This window comes from Mchenga conophoros, linkage group LG15 (assembly GCF_057382185.1).
Source record: "Mchenga conophoros isolate Kocher_MC1m ecotype Shallow Benthic linkage group LG15, M_conophoros_male_GT1.1, whole genome shotgun sequence".
NCBI classification, from domain to species: Eukaryota; Metazoa; Chordata; class Actinopteri; order Cichliformes; family Cichlidae; genus Mchenga; species Mchenga conophoros.
This window is the reverse complement of record NC_140540.1, coordinates 12,249,401-12,269,263: the sequence shown is the minus strand read 5'-3', so window position 1 is coordinate 12,269,263 and position 19,863 is coordinate 12,249,401. Positions and strand designations below refer to the sequence as shown.

At 39.6% G+C, this 19,863-nt stretch overlaps 2 protein-coding genes across 2 annotated transcripts; one reads left to right on the top strand and one right to left on the bottom strand.

The window, feature by feature from the left end:
• Positions 1–1,223: 1,223 nt before the first annotated feature.
• Positions 1,224–4,920, bottom strand: dcph1 (damage control phosphatase 1). The gene is made up of 5 exons (XM_085247604.1): positions 4,604–4,920; positions 4,124–4,229; positions 3,789–4,030; positions 3,107–3,272; positions 1,224–2,758 (listed from the first exon to the last, which is right to left on the bottom strand). Exons 1-5 carry the CDS (start codon positions 4,660–4,662, stop codon positions 1,979–1,981), a joined length of 1,353 nt encoding a protein of 450 aa, XP_085103730.1. The 5' UTR covers positions 4,663–4,920; the 3' UTR covers positions 1,224–1,978.
• A 4,783-nt stretch (positions 4,921–9,703) lies between these two features.
• On the top strand, positions 9,704–17,991 carry zbtb2b (zinc finger and BTB domain containing 2b). The gene is made up of 3 exons (XM_085247603.1): positions 9,704–10,063; positions 13,130–13,310; positions 13,616–17,991. Exons 2-3 carry the CDS (start codon positions 13,138–13,140, stop codon positions 15,024–15,026), a joined length of 1,584 nt encoding a protein of 527 aa, XP_085103729.1. The 5' UTR covers positions 9,704–10,063; positions 13,130–13,137; the 3' UTR covers positions 15,027–17,991.
• The last annotated feature ends 1,872 nt before the right edge of the window (positions 17,992–19,863 follow it).

The window sequence follows — 19,863 nt, the reverse complement described above, 5'->3', positions numbered from 1 at the left end:
TTGATATAAGTTACAGATCCACAGCATGGACCAGTTAATCATCACTTTATCCGTTCAAATCACAGGCGAAGCAGAACACTATGTGTACAAAAACAAAGCCAAGGGACCGACCAACCACTGTTGATAAAAATCAAATGTAAAAAATAACTGTTTACAGATTTCGGAGTCAATGACAGAAAGACGCACAAAAATTATTTGGGCCATTTGAATTCACGTCTTCTTGCTACTCAAGTGAGACATGTTGTAATTTATGTGAGAAATTTATAAAGTCAAACATGTTCTCATGCAATAATTAATGGCTACCACCAAGTGGGGGAGAAAACTTGACACGGAGCCCTAATTTTCCTTTCTCTGTGGTACATCTTTCTTGTGTAAACAGCCCAATTTTCAGGACATGTCAGGTCAAGTGGAAAACAAGTGGCCCTGATGATTTTTTCTATTTTCCCTAGAGTAAAATGAAGACATTGTTACACCAGGGGAAAAGAAAATGAAGGGTGAGAAATGAAACAGCTAAATCACCTAAATGATTCAAGATAAGATGCTTCCTGCAGTAATAAGGCCTCATTTTCATAAGGTACCACATTCACAAAGCATCAGAGCAGCCTAAATTATGCCAGTGTTGTTACAGCTCATTCTGAATTGTAATGCACATACTGCAGCATTTCCAGCTGTTTTGTTGGCCATTTTTCTTGGTCCAACCCGACCTGAGTAAATGAAAGGTCATCAGGAAAACACTCTTATAAATACAGACTAAAGTCACAACCCTGGTGAACCGACTACCTTATAAGAGATTGTGTGTTTACAAATGTATTTGTTCATTGTTTTAACATTAAGGTTAACTGGGTCTTTATATTTTGCTGTGTATACATGTAAATTAAACTCTCCTGTTACACTGTTACATGCAAGACCAAAAATACAGGTCAAATTTAAGATCAAATCACAACAGCAGTCACCTCAAGGTGCTTCACACTGTAAGGTAAAGGACCCTATAATAATGGTAAAGTCCTTACAATAATGTAGAGTTTAGGCAGCTACTCTGCACTGTGTTGGCACGTGGTATTCAAGAAGGTTACAGTGGAGGAATTATATCCTTAAATTTAGTTATAGCACTTTCAGAAATGCATTCATTTCAATATGGACAAATTTACAAAATAGCTATTAGTATACAAAAAAAACCAAAAAACATTTTTCTTGCTTGTAAAGTACGACAAAAGGAAAAAGAGCAGAGTCATAGTAGTGATTTATTAAATCAAAACAAATGATCAAAATAACATTTTCACCCAGCAGCACTATGGGATCCAGTTAACATCACCTGTTGATTACTAAAAGTGACAAACGACATGACAATGTGCAAAGAGACATCCACTTTTATCTATGGAGATAGAGGTCCAGGTTCCCATTTTAAGCAAAACAAGCACATGCCACTTATTGTTACACTGCTCCAACAACAATGTAATTTTCAAAAAATGTTATGATCTGCTTTTGGTGAACTTAACTCGCTGTAATCACACGGAGTAAAACAACCTGAGCTGAATAAAAAAAAAAAGATAAAAAAAAGAAAGAAAAACAACAACAACAACAACAACAACAAAAAAACCCAAACAAACTATAAGTTAGATTTACATCATTCTCACAACTGCATGCAAAACTGTTTCTGCTATAGAATTCATACTCAATTTTTTCTCAGTAATTGATTGCTCACAGCATTAACCTGTAAACAGTATGACTAAATTCATGGTTTACTACACATGTAGGATAAAATGTAGGAGGTGAAATTTTGATATGAGATGGCTTTTTATGAAATTATTACTGAGTATTAATTATTGTGCGCGTTCCTGAATCAAACTTGATGAAGTGCTAGTAAACAACATTTAACAATTCCCCTAACTTAAGTGTCTAGTGGTTTAAAGGTATCGCCTGCTTATGAAGCTTCTTTTTAAACCCATGTCATCAAAGTGAGTTCCTGATTTGAACCTTACTATTCTGACTTTGGATTGTGGAACTGAATCACAGCGTACTTGCCGCTAGTCATCCAGCTTGGCTCTTGGGAGGTAAGCTTCTCCCCTTGTCCCGGTTGCAGACCAACCTGAATGTTGGCCTTGAGAGTCCTCAGGCTGCACAGCGTTGCAGGCCCAAAGCCTCGCAGTGCAGTTTCAAAGCTTACTGTGTGCTCCCAGTCCCTGTCTCCAGTCAGCTTCCTGTAGTTGAGATCGCCTTTAAACAGCACCAGGTCTGCTCCCTGCAGGGTTGTATACAGGTCAGGAGCATCGGCTGCCATGTCGCAGAACTCATGGGGCTGTGTCCAGAAAGGATGATCATGATAGCACCACATTCCCTCTTTCAAGTACCTCTGCCACTGAACACCACATTTGGAAACCCACTTGTGATTGGTTGCCATGGCCTGCCGAATGGTCCACTGAAAATCTTTAGCTGTGACGTCAGAGACAAACCACGGGATGGATTTGCCATGAAAATGAATCTGACGTGCAAGGCCAGAGGAAACCAGGAAGTCGGCTAAGACCAAGTCAGTGACCAACTCGAAGCCAGCATTGTCTAGAACAATGTCCACTCTGTCTGCATTGTTTTTCCCTGACTCCCTTGGCCTCTGCGCAGAAATAAGAGCTGACCATACCCTTTTGGTGTCATCCACCAGGATGAAGGGCAGGAGGCTGTAGAGGGAATCTAGTGGACTGGTCTTCTGGGAGTTCTCTTGGCCAGCAGATATTGACAGATCACACTTGTTTCCCCACAGAGATACCTTAAAAGAGTCACAAAATGTATTCAATAAATAGTAACTGAATACTGTAAAACATAAAATCTCCAAGAACTAATGCACCACATTTATTGCAGTTATGAAGGTCTAATCCCACTGGTATTAGTGGGTTCATTTTAAATTAGGCTACCAATCACAACAAGGATTCACAAGAGGACCATTCATCTCAGGTGTAGCCAGAATCACTCACTTTTAAATACTAAAAAGCAAAGTTTTAAATAAATAAATAAATAATTTAAATAAATACAAATGGAAAATTGAAAAAAAAGAATAGTAACTTACATACTGAGAATCTTGTAAATGTATAGCTTTAAGGACATAAATTGAACTGACCTGCATTAGTTTGCTGAAATGCTCAAACAGCGGATTCGTAGACAGCTCGTCTATGTTGTTCTTGATGCCCTCCAAGTACGTACACAAGGACATCACAGCCTGTGAAGACTCAGTAAAGCTCTGAGTCTTTCCCTCATTAAAGACATCAAAGTCACTGATGGGAGGACTGAAATAAAAGAAGAAATAAAATCATAACAGAAATCATAACAAAAACTAAACAAACACAATCTAAAAAGAAATGAGAAGGGGAATTGGAGAGCATATCCTCTGCCAAAGATAGAGCTCAGATTTTCAAAGCAACTGATCTGGATTTACACAACAACTAAGTGGATGCTTCCTTGTCTTCTATTGTACCTTTGCATAAAGTTTCATGAAATTCAGTTGTGTTAATTTTTGTCTAACCTGGCTAACAAACAAAGAGATAAATACAAGCCTTGGCAGAGGAACATATTTACTGAAGGTCCACCGGTTGTGAAACTCAAGGTTGATGTTGATGGTCAAAATCATTTATCCACTAACCAATGCCACTGTGTTTTTGTTTTTCTATGCACCACTATATCAGTCAGTACCAAGGTTTTGTCAGTATATAAAAGTATCCCTCAGTAATATACTAAAAGTTATTACAAAATTCCAGGGTTTACATCTACAGTAGCTTCCATTGTAACATATAAATGCTTCTCACTTGAGCAAGAGCGCCTCGTGTATCCTACGGTACATGTAGCACTCCACGTAAAGCCAGGGAGACTTGAACCAGCTGACAGGCTCCTGGTCACCTTGCAGTCTCTGCTGCCTCTCTAGGTATTGGTTCCAGGAATCTGTGTCCGGTAGGCCGTCTGTCAGTGCTAGCACTGGCTTGTCAGTTTGCAGCTCATTCCTCAGCTTAGATAGCAGAGATATAGCTTGCTTCTCTGCCTGGATACCCACCTGGTTGAAAATAAAGGGGAAGCACCGGCAAAATCCAACGCAAGTCTTAACGTGAACCTCATAACTGCCTCAATTGAATGAACGTGGTCTTACCTCTCCGTATTCCTCAAAAAACTTGTTTTTATTGCGATGAATTGTGTCAACAACTTTGGTCAGGATGGTGGGTAGTCTGTCTCTAACGGTCAAATAAGCAAATGACCTGCAGAGAAAACATATAACCAAGAATATCTCCCTTTTATACTGCAGCACTGATTTGCAAGTTAACTAGCTAATAAGCCATCTGTAAGCTTAGCTTTTTCTTTGTGGAATACAAAAAGTATACTCCCTGGAGTGATATTACCTTCGCATGCTTATCTTTGTTTACCCATAAAATTTCTGGTTTGACCTAAACAACGTCCTGTGCTTGAATATCTACACACCATCACTGCCAACTTACAGCTAGCAGGAAGCTAATGCTATTGCTAGTCTGGACTCTACCGTCCCAACGTTACGAGACCATTTTCATAAGGAAACATAAATCCCCAGGTTATTAAAAATTCTGCGATAAAGTCAAGTAATCAGCTGTCAACCTACCCAACCACTCTGGCAGACAATGAAGGGGGAACTCCGTGCATAGTTTGATCCGTCGCCATGATGTTAGCAGGGGTTCAAATTCAAACTTTATCAATAAAAGCACTGGGACAGCAATAAAGTTTCTTGAATAGCTAGGAGGTTAAAGGTGACGTCTGCTTTTCTGCAGAAGTCACGTGTTGAGATAGGTTGCCCCAGGGTTCACTTCTTATTTTTGCTAAGAATATTTTTACATTTGTAAAAAATACATTTCTTCCCACTTGCGCTTTGTGCTTTTAGTGAGGGACACGATACTACCATCTAACGGTTAACACGTAAACTACAGTGCTGACAACCTGTCAAACTGTTACCGAGACTGCATTTTCAAGTCGTATCAACTGTTTCAGCAATACATATTACCTTAAATATCAAAGGTCTCAAAGCTGGTGTTATCTCAGGTGGCTCTAAGGTTGGTACGCCTGCCGCGTTGCATTGAGCTGCTGAGGTAGCACGCTGAGCATCACTTGTTGTCCAGGGAAACTATTGTCATGGAGACATTCATTCATCCTATTAGAAAAGGCCAAAGGGTTTTTGGCGGCAAAAGGGGAGGAGAAGTGGGCGGGGTTGGGTACTGCGGTTTCCATTGACTTCCTGTTTCTGACCCTTGTCAAATGTGGAAGAATAACAATGCATACAAGTGTCGTTTTTTATGTGTAATATGTTTGCTTATATTAGTAAATATAGAATGTGGGCAAAAGGAGTTATGAATGGGTTATGTTATATATTAATATGTTATATATGTTGTTTCTTCTTCCTTCTTAAAACCTTTACTAAATTCTACATCAATAACAACTAGCTGTGTTTTTCATTAGTTTGCCGGCCAACATGTGAAACAAAAACACGCACATGTAAAACATCGAATCTTTTTTGGCAACTGCTACATTTCCTTTATTTAACCAGGTAAAAAACAAAACGTAATCCTTGCTCTTACAAGATAAAACTTGTTTTTTTTTTTTAAAGTTTAAGTCTGAACATGAAACAATTCAACTTAATATTTTTATATGAGATGGCGTAAATGTAAAAATTTATTTTTCAAGACAGATCTGGCCAAGAAGGCAGAGGAAATTGTACAGTTCTATGAGCATACTTTAATGACCAAAAATAACTTGATTGATTATAATGTGCACAGTAACACAGAGTCGGTGTCAAATGCAGAGACTTTATTTTATCTATGTAATATCTATCTAAATCACATTCACTACGGTGTATTTACTAATGTAAATAAAGATACTAACACATGATCACATGGAAAAAATCGGAAATCACTTTTCGGCAGACAAGCATTGACCGAAAGGTTTAGAGAAAAGTTGACCTACTGACACCCTTTTTAACGACTCCTTCATGTATAGCCAAGAAGGTTACGAAAATCAACCAATCAATGATTAACGAAAATGGAAAATGTAATTGGCAAGTAACAGAAGAGCAGTCAAACTAACAGCTAAAGAATACAAAATCTAATACGTTATTTTTTAGCTTGTGATACACATGACTCTGGTATACCAAAAATAACAGGGTAACATGCACTGTATATGTCGTGTTTGATCAGCTCCAGGAAAAAATACAACAAAATAAAACAAACAAAACATGGCAACAGAGTAGGCCTAATGACGTAAATTCGCGGTCGGTCCGTTTTTCTTTCTTTTTTTTGTGGGGTGGGGGGTGGGGGGGATCCGGGCTTCCCCTTTTATGAGAAACATGGCCAACTGACTCTGCTATCACGATTACTGGCCTGGAGAGATGCGCATATCAATTAATTCAGGCGGTGCTTTCCCTTCTCTCAGATCATCCCCGCGGTCACTATGGGAACACGACCGGGCGGTTGTCAGGATGTCGGGGTCCTTGGGAGTGGGAGTCCAGCTGCGTCCACCTCCGCTGTTCATCTATCGCCGGCTTCCCATCCCCCCGCCGGGCCCCAGCCTGGCCGGATCTGTTTTTCTAAACCGAGAGAGCAGTGACTCACCACTCCGGTTTCAAAACAGGCCAAGGACGGGGGCAGGGCGGCAGTTAACGTTAAAGGCCTTGTTCAGCTGGGTGTTTCAGCTCCCCACACGCAGTCACGCCATGCATTACTTAACAGCAGGATTTCGTTTGTGCGACAAGCCCCTATAAACTGCAGGGACAGGCACAAATCTCACCATTCTCGTGTTAAAAGATACGTTACTGCAGCGCAGATGAATTAACCGGTAATAACTGCAAAGAATAAGTTGTTCTGAGAAAATTTAAGACAGATTAAGTCCATATAAACAAACGTGGGAAGGAGTACATTTATCCTAATGACACAGAATAAAGCTTGAATGTATTGATCCTCATTGTAAACAGTAACAGTGATCCAGTGGTTTACAGTTTATCTACTACATTCAGTACATCTTTCAGTAATCAAATATGCTTTTGTTCTTGACGTCCTCGTGGTCTTCATCCATGTTTTGCTTGTTAAATATTTTGAACCATCCATAAATCTACATTTTTATTAACCGAGTAGCTTAAGTAATGGCCAAGATTGTTTCTCCTTTTTTTTAACAGGACAAAGACTTAAAAGCCCTTACGTCCCCACCTAATAGCCATTTTATCCCCTCCTTTGAATAGACTCCACCCAGCCTCCTGCAAAGCAAGCATTTTCAAAGAGCCACAACTTGCTTAGGTTCATCCTCCCTTGTGAACCCTGTGTCCTTAAATGTAGCTCAGTAATGGCAGGCCTTGGAAAAAAAAAAGGTGTTTACACTGGGACAACATCCAGCAACTTGCTGATGACAACATCTGATGACAAAATATTGACATGACTCCAAAGTACACTCGTGAAAAGCTCCGCCTATACTTTCTGTGTCTCTGGTTTTGGTTAAAATTCAACTGAAACTACTTCCCCTTCACAAAACTTTTCAGAATAAGACTTCCAACATTTTGAGTTTCCCAATGCATTTGTTTTTTTTTTTCTTTTCTTTTTTTTGAGCTCACAAAGTAACAGCTGTAACTTAAAGCCCCCTCCTGAACTCTATACAAATTGATGCATTTTCAGAGTTTTCACATCACATAGTTGTAGGTGGAAAGTGTCTCGCCTATAACACGAGTTTAAGGTGCACACCGGTGAGCATGTCTGGTGACATCACAACCAAACCTGTTCCAAGAAGTAACTCTGCAACATATTTTTTAGCTTGCTTTGCTGGGCAACTTTCACTGATGTAGGGGACATCTTTTTATTGAGGAATTAAACTTTTGAAAATAAAAGAAACAGAAATGTTATAGTTGGTGTCCAAGTGATTGGGTGATACAAAGTTAATGAAATATTAGACCTTAACTGTGTTTGCAACTAGGAATTTACACATATAACACTGCCAAGGCAAGTTACCACTACAGAATACAGAGTACAGCGTTGGTTTCTTTGCTACTATTTGTACTCTTTTACAGATGTGGCAGGAAATTACTTTAGTTCCACAAATAAAAAAGAAGTGACAATAAATAGCCAGAATACTGATAAAATATCTAAATATAACATTACCCAAACATGTGACATGATATAGTCATATAGGAACCAAGTAGTTACCATAAAAAGAGAGTGTAGACTTTTAAGTTGTGTTACAGATCTACTTAACGTGATTCTTGAATTCTGAAATTCTGTTTTGCTGAAAGATAAAGGGATTTGTTTAAGAAACTGGAACCAAAACAGACCAACAGTGATCACAATCAGAATCAGCTTTATCGATCAAGTATATGATCTAACAGACAAGAACATACAAGAACTAACAGACTTAAAAACTCCTTTGTCCCACACGCCATCAGACTGTTTAACTCCTCTCTGGAGGGGAGAGGGAGGGGAAACAGGAGGACAAAGGAGGGAACAACTAAGCTGTAGTGCCTCTTCACCTCACTGTGCAATACTTTTGTAAATAGTCAACGGTGCAATAGACTCAATACTTGAAATGTGCAATTCACTTGTATTTTTATTTTTATTCCTATTTATTCTATTTATCCCCTTCGTATATTTTATTTATATTGTCTCTGTATTTATATATATGTGTGTGTGTGTGTGTGTGTATATATATATATATATGTGTGTGTGTGTATAACTCTGTAACTTCTGTCGGTGCTGTGCTTTTTTGGAAATCGAATTTCCCAGAGGAACCCACCCGAGGGATTAATAAAGTTCTATCTTATCTCTCTTATCTCTTATCTTATATGAAATCAAACAAGGATTTGTGCTGTTCTTTTTTCTCTTTGTTCTCAATGTACTTAACAGAATAGACAAAAAGACAACAGCAACGTAACACAAACAATAACAACGTGTACAGTGTGTTTAGATTTATATTTGCAATGCAATGGTGCAGAGTGCAATAAATTGTGGAACAAATAACAGATGGATCACTAGTTATATATACAGTATATGCATGGAATATTGACAGTATTATGTATAATATAGACATGCACAGCAAAACAATATATACACCATGCTTTAGTTCAGCAGCAGGATTGTGGATGTTTGAGTTATATATAATTCATCATCATACAGTTAGGTTTTCAACTGCAATATAATTATTACTCGATTATAATCTAAACAGGTATATTAAGTATGGTGTCTTCTTCATAAAAGCGACCACTTTTCTTATTCCAAAGAACAATGCAATCTTTTAATAATCAGTGTGAATACATTTAATATTCTTATCTGATTTAAGAAATACTATAAAAATTATTTAAGTGTTAAAGTTGTAAATAAAAATAAACAAATTAGTATTTCTCCCCTAATTATTATTACTGTTAAAAACAAAAGTAAAATCATAATGACCATTTAAACCTAGATATCTTAATTCGTCTTTTGAACCGTTATTTGATGTCTGCAACAGCCCCCGACATGCACGGTTGCGTTAGCCTAGCTTAAGTATCTCTATACTGCCCTTTAACTTGTTGAAAATCTACTTTAACCTTATATGCAAACATGAGACGACTGTGAGTAACGCAGTTTGTAATGTGGCCAAAAAGTCATGGCCAACACACAGAGACACTCACTGCCACAGTTTGGTTTTATGTTTACGTGTCGTTAACGGCAGCGGCACAATTATTAACTCGCGGACTGCGTGGAGCTGCTGGCTGTTTGTGTTCAACCTCTTCGGCCGACTGTCAAAAAAAAAAAAGAAAGCTGGCAAGCGGGGGTTGATCTCGCGGCGGTTACACAGTGCGGGAAATTAACGTTAACTCAAACGCCCCCTGCTCAACGGATTTTACAACGGCTGTTTTTGGCTGGCTTTTACCCACAGTCATGTGATTGTAACGTAAAACCCCTAACCGGAAAACACCGACGGACGACCCTCTCCGCTGCCAACGAATGCAGCGTTTACAAGGAACAGTTGAAGCTGCTGCGAGCCCAGAGGACGGACGAGTCTCCGGTAACAAACAAACAACGGCGACACGGCAAACTCCGCCAATTTAAGGAGCGCGCAGGTACGGTTATTTTTAGCGACATACCAGCCAGTTCGTTTACTTGTATTGTAAAATTAGTGCGCTACTCGTGTGTGCTTCGGCTAATACTGTAATTGTCACGGGGAAGTTAAAAGAAACGCGTTCGTGACCAGCCCCATCCCCCTTGCGTCGCTCGCTCTCCTTCCTCGTATGTGTGTGTTGGCCGCGCGCGAGCGCGCACGTCCGTTTTCTCGCGCTAGCAATAGCAACCGAGAGAGACCTGAGGCAGGGGCAGGACTCAGTCCAAGCGCGCTTGTGTTGTACGCTCCGTCTGGGCTTCTTTATGTACTCGACGTATAATTTTCTGTTCTCTGTAATGAAATGCTTTATTTCTGTAGCGTGTTTACCTTCCTCGCATGCTTCCCTCATGGGCACTTGTACGGTGTATTTTTTTTGGAGAATCTCACTACGGAAGTAACTGTTCCACGTGTCTACATCACAGCGGGGGCGGTGCAACATTGTTACGAACAACTTAGTATTGATTAAGACGTACTCTATTGGCTTTCGAGTTGCTCGATTGCGGTTAAATAGTACTGTTATCTTACAAAATCGCGTAAGTGAAGCCCCAAATTAGACTGCTTTAAGAAAACAGGCGGATTCGGAGGCTCACCGCGATTTCTGGTGTTGCAGAAACCCGCAGCATATAGAAATAAATACTTTTGCAGTATCTATCTATCTATCTATCTATCTATCTATCTATCTATCTATAAGTGAAAAGGTTATTTATTAAGAAAGAGCAGTCAATTAATGACTGAAGATTCTGATACATTAATGATTTCTGGTTCTCTTGTGGGTTTAGCAGCTATTAAGGACAACATTTGCCTCTGTCGTGTTGCTTTTAGTTTTCCTGTGCTGCTTTGTAAACCGAAAACTAGTGAACATAAAATTAGATATATAACATACATGATGCATGTCACTGTACTCAAAAAGCAACTATGATGTTGTGATAGAGTAGGTACCCAGGATCAGGGCAACTATTAATAAGACCATTCATTGATTGTTAGGTATATAGCAGTGCTGTAAAGAGGACACGCAGCTGTAGCACACCTAGATAAAAATAACCTAGCAGTAAAATCATAAAAATTAGGATGTTCATTTTTTTCTCCATTTATTTTAGAGACATGGTTTGGAGATGATGGCGGTTTGGAATTGTGAGGTATTCTGAATAAAAAGCACAGATCGTCACTGACATAGATGGTGTAATATTGTGAGGTTAGATATTTAAGGTAGTGGGGCCCATCTTTACAGAGAAGAGCAGAAGAAATATAAACTGGAACCACAGATTGTTCTGTACTGTTATTTTTAGCTTGTTAATGTCTAATGTATGATGACCAAATTAGGGCAAAATACTTTTTAAGAAAAGTTATTATTGATTGATTGAGTGATCATTCATTTCACCTGTAATTGACTGTAAGCTGTCTGTTGTGAATGAAGAAAAGTGAGCAATTTAGCATTGGTGGAGGTTGGATTTAGTGCTGAATTGTAATTCTAGCAAGGTGTATCTACCTAGTGTATATTAATATTACGTGTGACAGAATCAAAGGTGGTCTATATTATGATTTAGTCTTCTGAGCCTTCTGTGCCAGTTTTTATTGCAGAAACTCTAGCATGTTCCTGGTGTGCTGCAATGCCAGCTTCTTTGCACTCTGACCTCTGAAGCAGATGTGCGGAGGGCTTTTGAATGCTTTTTTTGTGGTGCTACACATTCTGATCTGTATGAGAAGTTAAGTGGTGAGGTGTCCCTTATTGTCTGCTTGCGTGATGTGGAGAACTGTTGTAGCAAGGAGATCCACATGGTTATCTACTGAACAGGGCTAGAACCAGTTTGTCTTAGGAATGTGTGTCGACACCCATAACCCTGGTCATGTGATCGCCCAAAGCCCTCTCAGTCCTCCGGTGACCTAGGGTCAGCAAAAGCTCATCTCATTGGTTAGGTGAAGCCGCAGAGCTCAGAAATGCTCCTTGAGTTTGAATTCCCAGGACTTACCCAGAACTGAGTGCTTCAAAAAGTTAATTGTACACAGACAAGAGCTGCAGATATAGTATATAACAGTTAGTGCACTTTCACCGTAGGACACAGTTTTTAAAAGAGCTCAAATGTGTTATTCAGACCTGAATATTATATGTGGTTGTCTCCTCCAACTTTTAAAGGCTCAAACATCGTGGAAAACATAACGTTAATTTAAAAAGCATGCAATTTCTACCTACCAGGATGTCATTTGAGGCCCTTTGACTAAATTTTTTTGTGTCAATGTTTGTTTGTAGTATGGTGATATAATTTTTAATTTCTCCATTAAATATTCTGAGTGGAAACCTTTTTCAGAATTATGTATTAATTAAAAAAAGGTTTTTGTATATGTTCCTCTCTCACACATCTAGTAGATGAGTTTCCTGTTATAGGAATTTAAATGCAATTTAAAGGTGTATTTTTGTTAAAATATACCTGGATATATATATCCATCACCATAGAAACACAGCCTTTGTTAGACATTTTGCAATTTTCATGATTAGGTTTTGTTGTTTTCTCATCAGCTCAGGGTAGCGTTTTTGAGACTGCCATTAGAAGTCAGTTAGGGACTCTTGAGTGCAAAGCTAGTTTGAAAACTTCAAAGGCAGCCAGTCAGTCTGGATAAAATTGATTAAAAGTGTCTGGTCTCTGAAGTTCATTCAGAACAAGAATATTTTTTCCATGCGTCTGATGTTCTGGATGAAATTTAAATAAGAAGCCGACTTGTTTTTCCCACGTCTACCAATGTACAACACTCAATATCCACAGGAGTTCAATACAGTTAGCCAATCAGATTAAGATGTTTGGATTTGCTAAATCATACCTTTGATAAGCATGCGTTTCTGTGAATTATTGCTTGAGAAATGATCTCCAGTGTCACTAAATGATTCTTTATGGTTGCGTCAAGTTAGCCTTTACAGGGTCGTTAGATCTCCACCGTCAGCCTAACTCTTTGTGGTCACAATACACTCTGGTCTGCTTCCAGACAGGAAACTTACTGTCGCTTGTGTCTGTGTGTGTTTTTGTGCGTCTTTGTGCAGGTTGAAGAATGGAGTTGGCCAACCATGGTCTTATCCTGCTGCAGCAGCTTAACGCTCAGAGAGAGTTTGGCTTCCTGTGCGATTGCACCGTGGCTATAGGAGATGTCTTCTTCAAAGCCCACAAAGCTGTCCTCGCTGCCTTCTCCAACTACTTTAGAATGCTCTTCATTCACCAAGACAGGTATAGCGGGAGAGTACTAATAGTTGTATCAGAGAAATAGCTCAGAAGTCCCTCAGTGATGACAATTTGCATTCAAACAGAATAATGCAGATGTAAAATGAAAAAACAACAACAACAAAAAAGTGATAAACAACTTGTTACAGGTTTTTAATTATTCAGACATCAGGAGTCCTCGCTTGAATCTGTTGTCTTTCCTGCTGAAAACTGAAACTTGTTGCAGCATTTTGCTGTTGCTTTTTTTTTTTTTTTTTTTAAATCTCAGGTATCATTTGATGTTAACTGACCATATTCTGTATGTATTTTAGTGACTGTGTGCGTCTTAAGGCTACGGACATACAGCCAGATATCTTCAGCTACCTCCTCAACCTGATGTACACAGGCAAACTTGCCCCACAGCTCATAGACCCTGCACGACTGGAGCAGGGGGTCAGATTCCTGCACGCCTATCCACTCCTGCAGGAGGCAAGCCAGTCTGTGTATTCCCACCCCGAGCAAAGCATCAACCTCTCAACCTCTCTCTATGGCATCCAGATCTCTGACCAACAGGTTGCGCTGTCGGCCAGACTGCCCAGTCGGCAGAATCTCTCTTCACCCTTTGATACCGAGCAGGGGAGCTCAGAAGGAAAGTATCCAGCCACGCCGCCTACTAGTTCATACACAAATTCCTTACCACCAAAGCAAGCTTCCTCACCCCCAGATATGGAGGCTTCAACTAGTGGTGCAAAGCCTATGGTTGAGGACGGGGTAATGGATATCCTAAGTCCGGACGGTTCGTCAGCAGGTGCCATCCTCCATGTAAAGCCCAGCATAATGAAGCGGAGTTCCTCCTTTAGGAAGCATTACTCCTGCCATCTCTGCAGGAGTCGATTTACCCAGAGAAGTCTCCTGCGAGAGCACCTCCTGCAGCACACACAGGCTCTTCAGCAGACCTCGACTGAGCCCAGCAATTCACTCTCACTTGTCATAACTAAAGAGCACGGCTTACCAGCTGAGGGAGTTCTAAAGGGAAACAAGGCTGGGTCAAGTGGCTCGGTTGCACCGACAGCGGTCGAGATCATTAGCGACAGTGAGCAAACCCCTGTTTCAGGTACCAATTCAGACTCTCCTCGAGCAGAGGTGTCCACTTCCAGCTGGGGAGTGGGAGGGTTAAATTCTCAGGCCGATACGCCTCCTCCTTCAGATATCGCAGACATCGACAACCTGGAGAACACAGACGTGGACCGGGAAGTGAAGCGACGGAAGTACGAGTGCTCCACTTGTGGCCGCAAGTTTATTCAGAAGAGCCACTGGCGCGAACACATGTACATCCACACAGGAAAGCCTTTCAAATGCAGCACTTGTGGCAAGAGCTTTTGCCGTGCCAACCAGGCAGCCCGGCACGTGTGCTTAAACCAGGGGGCCGACACATACACCATGGTGGACCGGCAGAGTATGGAGCTGTGCGCTGCAGGTGACGACAGCAACCAGATGGAGGCGATGTTTATGGGCTCATCGAAGCCTTACAAGTGTAACATTTGTGCAACTACGTTCTCTAGCCCGAATGAGGTGATCAGACATCTGTGTTTCACCCAAGGGGGATTAGTGGGGCTGCAGGGAAACTCAGGTGCAGGTGCGCTGCTCCCACGTGAAGAATTTTCCAAAGATGAAGGCTCAGATTTGTCCAACTCTGTTACCCCACTAGAACCCATAAAGACTGAGGAAATCCTCGTAGAATAGTGCCAAGGCTTGTGCTTCTGTCCTGTTTTTGAAAAAACAAACAAACAAGTGTGTTATCTAAATTATGTTCAATAGGTAAGCTAAAGGTGAAGATAGTCAGGTGACGTATGTTTGAGGCTCTCTTAAACTTTATTTTTTTAAAGGTGCAGTGTTTAGGCTCGATAAAACAATGTTTAAAGTAAATACGCTTGCTCTGTTTGGAAGAAAATCAAATACGTGACATTTGGCTTGAGGCTCGACTACCACTGTTTTGTGTTATCATTTAATTGTTAGCGCACATTGGTATTATATCTGACATGTTAGGGTGTACCACACTCTCATGAGCTACTATTGTGGTGAGGCAGTTTCTTCTCTATAAAAGGAAGAGGAAGCCGAGGCAGTTCCGGAGGAGACAGCATGTTGCAAGATGAGTTGCCTGTGCTAAATTTGTGAGAGGTGCAAAGTTCTAACAATTCCTCTGGACGTGCACAGTAGAGTCGCTTCTACATGTCCATAAATGAGAGGCTGATTTCACAGATCAGGCATAAGAATTTCCGGCTAAAAGCACACAAACCTGAGACAATCTGCGCTCTTATTTGAGTAGATTCTTAATATGCATCAAACTACATTTGTCTTCCATTAGTCTACTTGTGAGGGCTCGGCAGATTGAACACCTCGACATGTAATCATTAATTCTCAGCAACGATTTAGTTTCCTTTCTGTTCTGCGGAGTGTGGTTGAGGTTCCTGCGTCAGTCCTGTCACGCCACATTAAAGCACAATTTCTTTTCGTAATACGTGTTTGGCCACTGAGGAAAAAGTCACAGGGAACACATTTCATCTGTCTACAGTTGTGCTGCTTTGATTCGACTCATCTTTCTTGCTGTGTGTGAGTGTGTGAGACATTGTATAACTTTTTAATAACTAGGTTCTGATTTGAAGAAGCAATATGATCCATTCAGACACGCATACCTAGATGGAAGGCTGTCCTGTACAATATTTTACATCTTGTCTTTACAGTTAGCCTGGGTCATCTTCTAAAAATCCTTATAATATTTGTTTGTAACGCTTTTATTATTATTTTATATACTCTGCTATACTTACAAAGACTACATTGTATTGAAAAGATTTATGTATACTAGTTGAAAAATCGCTTTTCAAAAACACACACATAAGGATGACCGTGATAAATATCTTTCTCCAAAAATTAGGCTGTGATTTAAAAATTAGGTTTTAAGCCTCCTTAACTTGCCAACTTAGTGCTCACTGTTGATATATTTTAAAAATCATTTTGTGAAAAGGGAATTTAATAGGGAAGTTGAAGGGTTGTTTTGTTTTTTAGTTGTTTGTTTTCTATTCTTTAGTTCTGTCCACATTAGAAAAAAGTAGTGGCACCAGCAATTGTGATTCATAGAAAAACTTTGGGCTTGTTCAAGCTGACAGTGGGATATAGGAAGAGTTTTGATTAACATGAAGTTTGCAAGATATACGAAGTAACAGGGTTATGTAATTATATGGAATTATAAAATGTGCTTTTCACCAATTCTTTGGGATATCCAAACACTTTGTATGTACTACTGATGACTGGAACTTGTGAGACATCTTTTGAATAAGTGTGGAATAAATGTGAAGCTAGGAAAAGTTTTTACTCCTTACATAATTTCTCATCCTCGAATATAATAAGCTCCACTGCTGTAAATTAAATGATAAAGTTGTTAACAAGCGTATATTTTCATTTCTCTATTTCAGAACTGAACTTTATTTTAACTGTGATTAAAAATCTACTCGTAGAAATATCTTTAATTTGTTCTTCTTTTTTTTTTTTTTTAAAGTATTGCAATGAAGTCAGTGCAGGGCGACGTGTAAACATCTCTCCAAGAGGAAATTACTTGTTACAAAATTGCGTTTTTTACTTTACTTTTAATAGAATCTGTGCTTCCAAATTTCTCCAGTTTACTCCAGTTTTTCCCATATTCTCTTTTAAAGTATTTCCATACCATTTCTCAAGAGGGTACAAAAACAGAAGCATACTGCACGTACTGTTATCTTGCTCCATGACACAGTATAGTTGTGGTGGTAGTAGAGATGAATTTAACAATTTAGAAATATGGGGAGAAACTACAACTGCCAACTAAGGCACACAAAAGTTACACTGCCCGTGTTGTAAATGCATTATTTTAGTAATTAATGAAAATGCTAAAAATGCTCATCTCTAGTGTGTTTAACATGCTTAATCTGTTGATAGAGCAGTTTTCTTTTACCCCCAGCTTAAAATTTGCTTCCATCTGTTTTTCCTTCCTGAGTAGCAGAAAGCAGTTGTTGCTTTGATGCAGTTAGCCCACCCATGAGCTAGATGGAGCTGTTTCTCCTTGCTCAGCCTGAATGAAGGGGAACGCTTTCAAACTTAAACAGTTAATTTATACCGATCTGACTGTGTGGTTGCCAATGACATAAACGACCTATTTTGCCAGGAGTTGTCTTCATGTCAAGTTTAGTTATCATAAAAGCACAAATGTCTGTGAATATGTACTAGTGCAAATGTTCAGTCTTCTAACAGGGAGCGGTTCTTGCATGACTGTCTCAAGGGAGGCAGTTGAAATGCTGTACTACTGACTTTTATTTCTCTGAGCTACATTGATGTACAGAAAAATGCACAGCTTAAAAAAAAGGAGAAAAAAAGATTAACCCTCCCCAAGGTTGAAATTGTGCTTTAGACACATCGGTCTTGTAACTGAATGGATGTGTTTGTGTGTCTCAGGAAGATGAAATTTTTTGTCTTTTCCGTTTGCTGGTTTTGAGATGATAATTTCACTGAGGACTCCCCCCAACCTAACCCATGAAACCTGACTGCAAACAATGTTAGTCCCCCCCAGTGCCCATCAGACATCTACTGTGATCAATCTGTATTCTCAGGAATGTGAGTAACTTTTCTGTATAAACTTTTTTTTTTTCTGTGAAGAAAGAACAATAAAAACATTTCTTTTTGATGATTTTGTCTTGTTTTCCCCACCAGCAGAACTTCTGGATGACACATTTTATGTCACTACTACTGATTTACCAGAAATGCATAATCATCCAAGTCCCAAGAAAGGATGTGTCATTTTCAGTGAGAAACGCTTTGTGAAACATCCAAGTGATAAAACATGTCGCTTGCTGAAAACGCCACATCCAGATGAACAGAATGAACTTTCTGTGGTTCCATTGTAGAAGATTTGAATAAGAATTTTTAACTGTAGACTTGTTACCACTGATTTTAAGTCCAGTTCTTGTGTAATTTCACAAGAAATTACACAAGAAACCCAGAAATTACTGTGGCGCCTCTGTTAGTGCGCCCCAGGGCAGCTGTGGCTACAATGTAGCTGCCATCACCAGTGTGTGAATGTGTGTGTGAATGGGTGAATGACTGAATGTAGTGTAAAGCGCTTTGGGGTCCTTAGGGACTAGAAAAGCGCTATACAAATGCAGGCCATTTGATTTGAATACTTCAGTCTTTTCTCCCAGTTTTCCTTCAAAAAGGGCTTCATGCCAGCCACCTTTTTACTAAGATCACTTCTGATAAGGCTTCAATGAACATTAGAGGGATCAACTGAAGAGCCAGATGCATGTCTCAGTCGTCTAGTTTTTATATGTAGTCTTCTTTAGTCCTCTGCTTGTCAAACATCCTCATTTTTTTAAGGACATTCTGCACACCATGCTGAGATAGACCACAGTTTAGCTTATAGCTCTTTGGGAATCACCTTGTTTGTGCAAACATGCTGTTTTATGTCTGTCAAACTGTGTTATATCTGGTATTTTTCACAGATTCGGGTAAAGAAATTAGACTAAAGTGTGTGGTTTTGTGACAGGCTGCTAGTAAAGTGTCTAAAGATGGAGTTTAAACTTGGTTCTTTGCCAAGTTGTCTGTTATGCCCCTTTATGATTGAATGATTGGTGGTTACTGTAAGTGGTTTGCTTAACAAACTAACTAAACCTGTGGACCTAGAATCCAGTGATCTGAATTCAAAAATTGGTGAGACCTGCTTTTTGGAGGTGAAACCATTTGGCATGTCTTCTCTGGCACACCAGAACTGTGCTACAATTGTGTTTTCAGTGAGAGGTGTATAAAATCAAGCAGATAACCATGACCTCTACTTATTTCAGAATATCCCTCTACCAGTACCTGTAGGTCTTTTTCTTAACTTAAAGAAAATTATTACCAATTTTATTTGGCAAAATCATCGCCATCGGCTTCGGTTAACTTTATTATATCTGCCATTTGACAGGGATGGGCTTAAGGGTCCTAACTTTCAGTGGTACTATTGGGCTGCACAATTGCGCATGAGGATATACTATTTCTCATCTGATCCACCTCCGGCATGGGTTTAGATGGAACCAGTCTTACTTAATTCAGAATACTTTTTGGCAGGTTGCCACGACCTGACAGTATGAACACTACAGCAGGGGTTCCATGGTGTAATGGTTAGCACTCTGAATCCAGCGATCCGAGTTCAAATCTCAGTGGGACCTGATATTTGCGAGGTGAAACCATACTACATGTCTTCTCTGGCACTTTGAATTTCTGTATGAATTGTGTTTTCAGTGAACGCCGTATAAAATCAAGCAGCTAACCATGACGTCTGCCTTTACAAAACACTTGTCAATCACTAAAGAGTAGTACTAAAGAGCTGTGTGAAATTCAGTTGCACACCACACAAAGTTACAGAGTAAAAGTCAACAATTGTACAGCACTAAACCTCCTCTGTCTTTAACATCAAAAAACAAACAAACATGAGCATCGTGGTATGGGTTTCCATGGCTTTTGGTTTTGTGAAGTATAATATTTATGTCTTCCAAAGTAAAGTTTTAAGCCCCACTTGGTT